Genomic DNA, 11,967 nt, shown 5'->3' on the forward strand with positions numbered 1-11,967 from the left:
CACGAGAAGATTCCACGCTACCAACTCTGTCACTGAGTGCCCGATGGGCCTTTGACAGCACGTTTCAAATTTCAAAAGAAAACAAAAAAATAATATATTATTGGAGACTTGGGGTAGTAAAATGGATATATCGGTAGACCTGAGCAGCAGAATCAGGAGCGGAGGGGCCTTGGAATTATGTTATTGTCACTACTTATGTAATCGTCCTCGTTATTCTCCACCACCATCAAGAAGAGAAGTTCTCTACAGGTTTCTGGATATCTAATTTCTTTTTTCTTCTCCAACTGTTTTTCTTTTTCCATGTTCTTCTTCAATTTTCTCGTAGAAATTGTTCAAATTCACATTTGCTGTTTGAATTTTATTAAAAAGAGATTGAAATGTCGATACCGAAGTGAGAGTCTTCAATTGATTCTTCTCTTCTTCCTGTAATTTTAATTACTTGCTTGTTTGTTTCGCTCGATCATATTTCCTTCCGTTTGAAGGTAGAGCTCATATCTTTTTATTTTTAAATAAATTTTGCCGTTGCTTCTGGTTTTATCGTTTGCAAAATTATTGGTTTGTCAAAAAGGAAAAAAGGAGATGCAAGACAATACAGCATCAACGAGGAAGATGATGATGAAAGGAACTCTTATTCTCACACCACAAGTTAATGCATAAGACTTAATGCTTGTGAATGTGATTCCTCACAGATGTTTAATTTAAGTGCAAGCACAATCAGGTGGTACCAAAAAAAATTAAAGGTGAGAGGATATTTATGCAGGTGGTAAAAAAAAAAAATACTTTTAAAAACTATTTGGTGGGAGACAAATTAAAAAAAAGTTGCCTTTCGTGAAAGTGTCTATTAGTTCAAAACTCAAGGGTGATGACCTTTGATGAATAATGAAGATTTTTGATGAATAGTTATTAATTCATTCAATAAAAATCTTCTTTCGCTGTCTTTCTCACTGAATCAAACTCATTTTGTATTAAAACTCTAAAGAGGAAATTTCAGATTTCCTATTTGTAGTTTTTTTTTGGGTGTTTTTGTTGAATCCTAAAAGTATAATGCCATTAATCCCAAGAGCAACATAGCGGGGTTCTATATTCTGCTCTTCAAATTGTATATTAATAACAGTGTTTCCTGTTTCGTGCAGCCTTCTCATAAGCCATTAGGTTTAGCCTCTAGATCTTGCTCAATTGCGTTTCAGTAACTTCTGCTAAAACCCTCATATCTGCAGTGTTTAGTATTTTTTGAGTTTTGTTGAAATTTTGGTGCATCGTAGGATGTTTTCTGGCTTTTTGATGAGTGCCAAGATCTGGATACGGTGATATTCTGCAATTACATGTACATGTTGATGTGAATTTCCCTGTCCGCCACTATGTCATGCTTCTAGCATTAAACTTTCTTGGCTTCTTTGCGACATGTTATGTAATATTCTTTCTACTTCTAATACAGAGGCTGCCATGCAGAAAGGAGTTACAATAAGCTACTTAGTGGGAGAAAGCTAATGTCTAAAATGGCTAGTTCTGAAGTGAAGGAAGCAGCATCAGACTCCACTGCTGGGAAAATGATATTTGAGCCCATCTTGGAGGATGGAGTTTTCCGGTTTGATTGCTCTGCAAACGATAGAGATGCAGCATATCCAAGTCTTTCATTTATGAATAGCAACGACAGGGATGTACCAATCATGAGTAACAAGGTTCCTTTGTATATCCCTTCTTTTGAGTTCCTTTTGGGACAGCAGCTTGTCAAACTTGAGGTCTGTTATTGCAATGCCTTTTTGTATTTGTGGCCTCTGCAAATCATTGATCCTTTTTTATTCTGCATATTATATTTTTACTTTGCTGGTGCACTTTTCTGGTAGATTTTGAAGTCTCCTGTGCACTTCTTTATTCATTAACTCATCTGATGGACTTTGCTTCTTGTTAAGCTTCCTGTTGGTACCTCATTTTATGGAACTGGAGAAGTTAGCGGGCAGCTAGAGCGAACAGGAAAAAAAGTGAGTGATTTTGTAGAACATGGCCACCATAGAACGTATTTTCTTCCCACTTTTTTGCTGGTGATAAGTAAAACTTCTTGTAGGTTTTTACATGGAACACAGATGCATGGGGTTATGGTCCTGGAACTACATCCTTGTACCAATCACATCCTTGGGTGCTGGCTGTTCTTCCAAATGGGGAGGCATTGGGAATTCTAGCTGACACGACAAGGCGCTGTGAGGTGTAGTGACTTTCTGTTATTAAGTTATGCAATGAATACCTACTAAAGACTATTCTAGATTTATATATTTGCCTTTTAATGGTCAAACAAACCTGTTCTCTAGCAGATTGATCTAAGGATCAAATGCAGAATTCAGTTTAATGCTCCAGCCTCATTTCCTGTTATTACATTTGGTCCATTTCCTTCACCCAGTGCAGTTTTGACATCTTTATCTCATGCAATTGGTAATTTCCAAACCTACACAACTATTGCACCTTGAATCTACATCTTTTTGAAATTTATTTTTGCAGCCATAATTATTTATTGTTCTCGTTACATTCTACTATATCTTTCATGCATACTGTATGATTGTCTCACTTTTGTTTTGTGTTTGGTGAGGCATAATTTTGGAAATTGGATGACAAGCACTATCTTTGACCTCTGGGTTTGATTTCAAGAATCTACCACTGGAGGCATTTAAGTGAATTAACTAGAGAAAAGAATAGCATGGAAACAAAAGTTTTCAATTTTAGTAGGCATGTGAGAATGATAAATTCATAGAAATTCAGTTCAAGCAAATGCGATTTTGAAATGTTCTACTCTAATAGGATCAATAGCAATGTTATCGTTGATAGTTCAGGTGCTATTGTGAGTTAGGAATTACCAACTAGTTGATGAGGTTGATAGACGTAACAGTTTCTTTTATTCAGTTATTATTTAAATATGATCTTTTTGACAGCGGTACATTTTTATTAACTTATAAATCTATGCTCAGGAACTGTTTTTATGCCTCCAAAATGGTCTTTAGGCTATCACCAATGCCGTTGGAGCTATGACTCTGAGGAGAGAGTTCTTGAGGTTAGTGCTTAGTTATCTAAGTTGCTGAAATGCTGTTCTCCAGAGTCTTTTTAGCCACCTCATATCTATAAGGATTCTTCATTCTTGAAAATGGTAATACCTAATATGTAACCAATATATGTAGGTTGCAAGAAAGTTTCGGGAGAAGGGTATACCTTGTGACGTGATATGGATGGATATCGATTACATGGATGGCTTTCGTTGTTTCACTTTTGACAAGGCATGTTCTTCCCCTGATGATCTTTATGGATTTTAGTTGTGGTACTCCTAACATATGACAGATACAGGGAGGCCTGCCTATGTGGACATGTGGTGGGTTATATGTTTGTGACCAAGAAGAATTTGTGTTTAGATGTCAACAAGGATCAGGTTGACTTGTCATTTGATCACAAAAGATAGGGTTAAAACAGGGATTGATTCCAAATATCTGGTTGATTAGGATTTATTTGATGTAAATGCAGGGATTTGACTTTGATCAGGTTTCATGCCTCATTAAAGTTGTTTTCAACATCTCGAAGTTTGAGTACTGTTTGTGTATTTCTTGAGATTTCTAATGCATACTCACTTAAAAGTCTTATAGTAATCTATTGAACAGGTTCAACAAATATCACTTGTAGGTTGGAATTGCAAAAAATTACAATTCTGCCCTCTGTAGTGCCGGCTAAACAATTTCATGCTTTCTATAGTGGCAGCTGTTACCCAATAAATTATCATCTATGTTCTGAGATATGCCAAGTGCCAACAATTCCTTTCACTATTGACATGTAGAAGTGAAACTTCAAATAGTTGTTGTATTAAAAATGAATGTTGATGATTTCCCTCAGGAGCGTTTCCCAGATCCAAAGTCTTTGGTGAAAGATCTCCACCATATTGGTTTCAAGGCAATATGGATGCTTGACCCAGGGATTAAACATGAAAAGGGTTACTTTGTTTATGATAGTGGGACTGAACATGATGCTTGGATACAGGAAGCAAATGGGATGTATTTTGTTGGTATTCTCCTTCGCAAATTCATATTTGTAAGCTTAATTCCAATTATTATTAGTTGTGATAAGGTATTTTCCTCCTTTCTTAGGGGATGTGTGGCCAGGGCCTTGTGTTTTTCCTGATTTTACACAGTCAAAAATTCGTTCTTGGTGGGCGAATTTAGTTAGAGATTTCATTTCTAATGGTGTCGATGGTATATGGAATGATATGAATGAGCCAGCTATTTTTAAGGTGATTTGCAAAATCCTCTTTATGCTCGCATGCTTTTTTTTTTTGTCCATTGGTGATTGTTTTCACTTTGCTCTTGACAGGCTGTAACAAAAACAATGCCTGAGAGCAACATTCACCGGGGTGATAATGAACTTGGTGGTCATCAAAGTCATGCACACTATCACAATGTACTGTTCCTGAACATTTGCAGTCACAAGTAATACTCAAATAAACTATTGATTGCATATGTTTTTTTTAAGCCTTTTTTCTTGATGTTGGTTACTATGTTAGGCATATGGGATGCTAATGGCAAGATCAACTTATGAAGGGATGGAACTAGCTGATAAAAGAAAGCGCCCCTTTGTTCTAACCAGAGCTGGATTTATTGGGAGTCAAAGGTATGCTGCAATGTGGACAGGAGATAACCTTTCCAATTGGGAGCACCTTCACATGTCCATCTCCATGGTACTTCAATTGGTAAGTCAATTTTGGAGATCGGGCTATTTGTTTGGTGCAGAGATGGGCTAATGAAACTGCATCACTGCTTTCTCTGCTATAACTTTTCTTTCTCTTACATGAACTATAAGGCTGCAAGGGTGTTTTATTTTTGTGTACGGTATTAAATTGACAGGTCATTTACAAAACTTTGTTATTTGCCATTTTTTCTTTCTCTCATGTGAAAGGTTTTAAGGCTGTCATGGTGGTTGTATGTGTGTGGGAAGTCAATCCTATGCTTTCTGGATGATAGTGCAAAAAGTAAATAGTTTGTCTATTTATAGGTCAGAAACTGTGGTAATTCTTACATGTGGAGGCTGTTTTCTTTTATAGTAGGTAATTTCTTTCAGGCATTGAAATTCAATATCTTACCTACTACTGGATCAGAAAATCCTTCAGACCATTTTATTAAACACATATACTCAACAATGCACGGCTTTGTTTTAAATGTTACATTTACATTGTGTACAGGGCCTAAGTGGTCAGCCCCTATCAGGACCTGATATTGGTGGGTTTGCTGGAAATGCAACACCCAAACTTTTTGGACGTTGGATGGGCTTTGGTGCTATGTTTCCATTCTGTCGTGGGCACTCAGAGACTGACACCATTAACCATGAACCATGGTCATTTGGTGAAGAGGTAACCTTTTTTTCGGTTATAGTGGGGGAAATAGAACACGAAAAAACTAACGTCTAACTAGTTGGGGAAGGGAGAAGTTGGTCAATATAAAATAAACTCATTTCTGATCAGGAACCTCCAATGTGTGTTTTGCAGTTGAAATATGTGTTGAAACAAGAAGGATTGAAAATTATCATTTTACAATTAGTGAGGTTGAGCCCTAAGGGAGTCCATGGTGATTGTCACTGTGTTTGGGAGTTCATTGCCCAGGCGTGATGGCTGAATTGAACAGCTAACAATTTCATTTTAATTCACCATATAAACAATAGAAAATTGAATGGTGAGAGAAGAAGGTGGAAAAAAGAAATAGTGGGAGAGAGATGAAGGAAACAGAAGAGGGGTGTGCAAATGGTTAATACCGTTAGTTCGGTTTTGGATATAACATAACCAACCCTAAACTCCTTTTTAAAAATAACCGAAACTGAACCAAACTATATAACTAACTAAACTAACCGAAACCGAATTAATTCGGTTAATTCGGTTCTGTTTTCAAAAACCGAACTTAACAAATTTTTTATTTTTTTGGTTTGTATATATTTATTTATGTTGGATTTTTTAAAATAAATCCGTATTACAACAATATTAAATATGATCCTAAAAGATTATAATAAATAAAATGAATACTCATATAATTTATATGATATAAACAACAATAAATAATTTAGGTTTAGGATTTTTTTCATGTAAAATCTCCATAATACCCTTATTTAGGTTCGGTTAGTTCGGTTAAAAATTTTCCTAACCGAAACCGAACCGAAATAATTTTACTAACCAAACTATCCTAACCGAACTAACCGAAAAACCGAACTAACTGAACCGAAAAAACCAAACTCATTTCGGTTCGGTTCCTTTCGATTGTTCGGTTTGGTTTGTATTTGCTCACTCCTAACAGGAGGAGAAGAGCTACATGAAATAGAAAGTACATGTAGAGATAGAGAGGAACTGGAGGGGAAGACAAAAGAAAAATATGAGGGTATTTTCATTTATTAATACATCTGAAATATATGAAATCTACGATTAAGCTCATCAAGGGCATAATTCCCTTGCTGAAACTCAACCTTTTTATACGTCTGCAACTTTTGGATTTTCTTTACTCCCCTGAATTTTATGAATTACTTCCTTAACTAGGATCTCTCGTATTATTCACATTATCAATTACAATTTGACCTTCCCATATTATTCACATTATCAATTACAACTTGACTCTTGAACAAGTTTAGGAATATGGAACTGGAAAGAGCCATACTTTCTTGCGATTGCATCAATTACTCATATATTTATTGCCTTTTTGCTCGTATGTCTGTCTCTGCTGTATATAAATTTTGAGTTTGCAATGCTCATGAAATGCTAGAGGGTGAAGATCATGAGAGGCATACCTATTTGTTAAAGAGATCAATTAATTTAAGTGCATGTAGGCTTCAAAAGCTTCATAATTATCATGTTCAATTTTTGAGTTTTCTCCATGTTTTAATTATGGTCTCATGTTCTGAGGAGAAAAGAAAAAATCAAACCTTACTTAAGTTCAAGCCAGCTTTTTTATTGTAGGGGAGGCAATGAAATGATCTCTACGTGGTATAAGACTACTTATTTTTGTTGGTTACTGCTTATTCCAATTGGTTAACAATCCATTGTGGAACTAACTTCAGTTCTCTTAACTAGTGTGAAGATGTGTGTCGCCTTGCATTGAGAAGGCGTTATCGCCTCATACCACACATATACACTCTTTTTTATATGGCACATACTAGAGGTACTCCTGTGGCAACTCCTGCATTTTTTGCTGGTGGGTATCTCTACTTGAGTAACTCGGTCTGATCTATCTTACTAGGCAAATACTAATAATTTGATGAAGTTACTAGATGCATTGCTCTTTTAACTGGGGCTGTTGATGACTGTTTGCAGATCCTAAAGATCCCAATTTGAGGACGCTTGAGAGTTGCTTCCTTTTGGGCCCACTTTTAGTCTATGCAAGGTTCAATCTCCCCCTTCATAGTTGAGTGCTACATGCTGGTTGATTTTTCACAGAATTTGTTGTCTGACAATTGTGCTGGCCATAGTTGCAGTCCGAGCATAACTGCCCTATTTGTTTTCCAATTGTGAAACCCTTTTCCTCGTAGGAACTTATTTTTTCATGAGGCAAATATATGCCTATGATTTTGCAATTATCACAGCTAAAACAATTCTTTACTTCAACTTCAAGGATAGCATGATAACATGATTTGAACATGGCATGACATGAACTCAAATTTTTTTGAATGTTATTGCAATATGTTCTCTTATAAGGGTTCAGTTTGAGGATATTTTAGGTTTTATCTTTCACCTTGTTTTGCATATGGTCTGACAAATTATTTTTTATGATTAGCACGATGCCAGATCTGGGGTCTGATAAATTGCAGCTCTTGTTGCCTAAAGGAATTTGGTTGAGCTTTGATTTTGACGATTCGCATCCGGTATACGTTACAAGACATCTATGTGTGCTACTTTATGAGAGTATCTGTTTTGCAAATTGCTGATGTTTTTTGCTTTTTTTTGTTCTTTGTCTATGATATTTCAGGATTTACCAGCTTTATATTTGCAAGGTGGATCTATTATACCTGTGGGTCCTCCTCTTCAGCATATTGGTGAATCTAATCCATCAGATGATTTAACACTTATCCTAGCTTTAGACAATTATGGTACTTTGCAATTGCCATCTATTTTTATATTATAAATTTTGTTTTTTTTTTCTTTTTTCCTTGCATCCTCTTATTTGTGTTTTTTATTTTGATGTTGATGCTATGTTGGACTTTAGATGTTGGTGCTAGATTGGACTTTAAAAGTAAGAGTCTTGGTTTGGATACAAAATTATATTGAGTGTCTCTGTGTCCGGCACATATGTCATGGATGTATGGAAGTCTGACCCTTGAAAAACTTAGGAAAAAATTGAATTTACCTTTGTCGGACACATACTCATAGTGGCACTTACCCCCTAGTTCAGGTAATGTAGGTTGTAAGAAATTTTTTGAGTGCTCGATTTCCCTAAAGTATCATGCTGAATAATTTCACAGCATGAAAGTCTTACTGGCTTTTTTCAATTCTTTTGGGATAGCTCATAAGCAGTTTTTAAAGCTAGATCTTTTCTTTCACAGGGAAAGCTGAAGGTGTTCTCTTTGAAGATGATGGTGATGGATATGGATTTACTAAAGGTGAATATCTTTTAACTCACTATGTTGCGGAGCTTAAATCTTCAGTGATCACTGTCAGAATATCTGAGACTAAAGGAGTATGGAAGAGGCCAAACCGTCGTCTACATGTTCAACTCTTGATTGGTGAAGGTGCAATGGTATGTCTTCTTTTCCGAATGGATTGGCATTTGCAAATAAAACACTGTGGGAGCATGCTGCAAAATAGTTTAATCCGTCTTTTTTCAAACAGCTTGATGCGTGGGGCATAGATGGAGAGGTTCTACAAATAGAAATGCCTTCTGAAACTGAGGTGTCTAAGCTGATATCTACTAGAAAAGTGCATAATAAAATGCATCTAGGTAAATTTCTCTTCATGGCCTCTGTACTTAAGTCAATTCAAATTAATGTTTGTTAGTTGTTTAAATCTTTAGTTTGAGGTTTTTTTCTGTTTCTAAAACCTTTAGAATAAAAAAACCCTAAAACTTTTAATAAACTTGGCAGGGAATGATATCAAACGATTTCCTTTTTCCTTGTGGTGTTTCTTATGTGTGAGTTCTTGTATGCAGAAAGCGTTAAGCTTATTCCAAATGTGGAAGATGTTTCTGGACACAAGGGAGGAGAACTTTCAAGGACTCCGATTGAGCTGGAAAATGGTGATTGGTCACTGCAAATAGTACCCTGGATTGGGGGTAGAATTATTTCCATGGTTCATGTTCCCTCAGGTATTGCATTGTATCACAAGATTTAAGCATACAATGGGTTTGACACATTAGTACCGGAATCTAATAACATAGTCAGTCTGGCTATGGGATTCTCAGGATCAACCGTCCAGCAATGATAGATATGTCATCTGTAATTTGCAGATAACAACATATTTGTATTGTTAGTTTCATAAATCTAGGTGTACCTAAGAACTAATTCAGAATGACCCTAAAACTCCTAAATTCCAAGCAATCAGGTAAGAGAGGTTCTAAGTTATCAAGTAAGATGCATGATATTCTGTCACATTTTCTAATACATTTAAGTCTGCATGGGCTTGCAAGTCTTGTCACTTATACCCATTGTCTTCTCTCTTTTGAATGCAGGAAGACAATGGCTTCATAGCAGGGTTGAAATTAATGGATATGAAGAGTATGGTGGTACTGAGTACCGGTCTGCTGGATGTTCTGAGGAATACCATGTCATCCAGTGAGTTTCAGGACTTGTTCATGCACAATTGACTGATCCTGATGGACATACTAATGGAAATTTATTAATATGTTATTATTATTGAATTAATCATGCTGCCCTGTTGTATACAATATATGTTCTCAACTTGCTGTCTGTGCCTTCTAACTATGATATGTCATATACGCCATACTGGTATTTTCATTTTTGTCACGGTCTATCTTCAGACCCGCATGTATGTTTTCCCCAATAATTACCATGATTGACTCTAGTGATTTATTGGCTTATCAAGTTCTGTATAGCGAGCAATATTAGATAAAGACAAGGGCAATTAGCTTAACTTATGAGATTTCGTCTTTTACAGTCTTATGTTGCGCTTCTATATATTGATAAAAAATCCATTCCTTGTAGGAGAGATGTTGAGCATGCAGTAGAGGAGGAATCAGTTCTGTTAGAAGGTGATATTGGTGGTGGCTTAATCCTTCAGCGGCAGATAACCATACCCAAAGATAATCCAAAGGTTTTCCGGGTTGAATCTAGTATTTTGGCTCGCAAAGTTGGTTCTGGTTCTGGTGGATTTTCAAGGTTTGCTTATTTTTCACATTCATATTCTTTTTGTTCCTTTCCTTTTGTTTTTTGTTTTTAATTTCTTAATTTGATTTAGCCTTCCTGGTAATATTATTGATACCATATGATAAGGAGGAATTGGTTTAATGGAATGGAATGGGACTTGTGTTTTGATACATGCTAAAAGAATTAGAGCGGGGAAGAGAAGAGGAGCATTATTCTTTAGTTCAACTATGATTTATAATTAGTGTAGGAGGCTGGTTTGTCCCAGCTGTGAGTGTGGGCTTTACATGTTGGGAATGAGGCGGATGCAAAGTGGGCTTGCCGTAGTTTGATTAAGTTTGGGATTTTTATGACTTCATACTATGGTAGGACTTAATAAGACCAAATAAAAATAGGTAAGCTATCAGATTATATATAATACCCATTTACATCTTTACTTATTCTTGCAATCTTTAACTGGTCTAAATCAATGTGAGAAGTTTCCCGTTCAAGAGTGAGTTGAAGCATTTTCCTGTAATCCTCATCATTGTTTGTGTTGTAGGCTGGTTTGCTTGAGAGTTCATCCAACTTTCTCTCTCTTGCACCCAACAGAAAGTTTTGTAGCATTTACCTCCATTGATGGCTCTAAGCAGGAAGTTTGGCCAGAATCTGGAGAACAACTTTATGAAGGGAATCTTCTGCCTAATGGTAACCCTACATACATCCTAAATTCAGTAATTTCCATGGTTAAGATGTTTAAAAGCACAGATTCTTAATAATAATCATAAGAAGCCCTTGTGTTAAGGGGAAAAAGATTGTGAGAACTTTAAAGATGAATTTCATTGAATAGCTGGTGTTCCTTTGCTTTCCGGCAAATCTCATTGACTGCAGCCAATTTTTAATGAGAATTGCCATGATCTGGGGCTCATTGATCTTCCATCTTTTTTATTTTATTTTATTTTGTTTTTGTTAAGAGAAAACTTCATTGGAAACTTAAAATTCCTTTTGCCTTTCAGGTGAATGGATGCTCGTTGATAAATGTCTTGGTCTGGGGCTTATCAATCGATTTAATGTTCGTGATGTCTATAAGTGCCTCATCCACTGGGGAACAGGGACAGTAAACTTGGAGCTGTGGTCTGAAGACCGTCCTGTTTCTAAACAATCACCTCTTAGGGTATTTCACGAGTATGAGGTGATGGAAATCCCATAATTGGTCATACTCGTTATGCATTGATAGTTGAGTTTGTAAGGGAGTTTGTAAGTGTATTGATAGTATAAGATGTAATTTTGGATGGTTTTATTGGAAGTTTTGGTTTTAATAATAAATTTCCTTTTATATATTTATATTTATATAAATAGTGATGGTTAATTATCAATTTTTTTCGAAGAACTTAAAAGATGTTTTCGGTTGGTTGACATCATTTTGATCACCTTGAGATGATAAGGTAATTTAACAAAATGATTTGGATGAATATATCCCATTATTTGTAACTTTCCATGCAATTCCATCAAAAGTCTTCTACTCAATGAGTGCTGCCTTAGAAGACTCTGTGCATCCGTCGACGGTTGGAATTCCCACCCAAACCAAGAATATCTTTAACTCTATGTATATAATAAACCTAAGATAATATATATAATTAATATGAATTAACTAATACTTGATAATATATTAATATATTACAA

General features: G+C 35.7%; 1 protein-coding gene across 2 annotated transcripts; it reads left to right on the forward strand.

The window, feature by feature from the left end:
• LOC18606966 (alpha-glucosidase 2) lies at window positions 107-11,624 on the forward strand. 2 transcript variants are annotated; one of them, XM_007040883.2, is made up of 23 exons: window positions 107-249; window positions 1,436-1,739; window positions 1,911-1,979; window positions 2,063-2,200; window positions 2,307-2,424; window positions 2,955-3,037; window positions 3,162-3,257; window positions 3,862-4,030; window positions 4,113-4,255; window positions 4,336-4,422; window positions 4,526-4,711; window positions 5,201-5,368; window positions 7,067-7,187; window positions 7,307-7,376; window positions 7,767-7,854; window positions 7,959-8,079; window positions 8,533-8,726; window positions 8,819-8,927; window positions 9,135-9,290; window positions 9,654-9,756; window positions 10,147-10,320; window positions 10,847-10,992; window positions 11,301-11,624. In XM_007040883.2, exons 1-23 carry the CDS (start codon window positions 122-124, stop codon window positions 11,492-11,494), a joined length of 3,165 nt encoding a protein of 1,054 aa, XP_007040945.2. In that variant the 5' UTR covers window positions 107-121; the 3' UTR covers window positions 11,495-11,624. The 2 variants fall into 2 exon arrangements, with proteins under 2 accessions (XP_007040945.2, XP_007040944.2); XM_007040882.2 differs by having other exon boundaries at window positions 145-249; window positions 1,450-1,739.

Source organism: Theobroma cacao, chromosome 3 (assembly GCF_000208745.1).
Source record: "Theobroma cacao cultivar B97-61/B2 chromosome 3, Criollo_cocoa_genome_V2, whole genome shotgun sequence".
Classification (NCBI taxonomy): domain Eukaryota; kingdom Viridiplantae; phylum Streptophyta; class Magnoliopsida; order Malvales; family Malvaceae; genus Theobroma; species Theobroma cacao.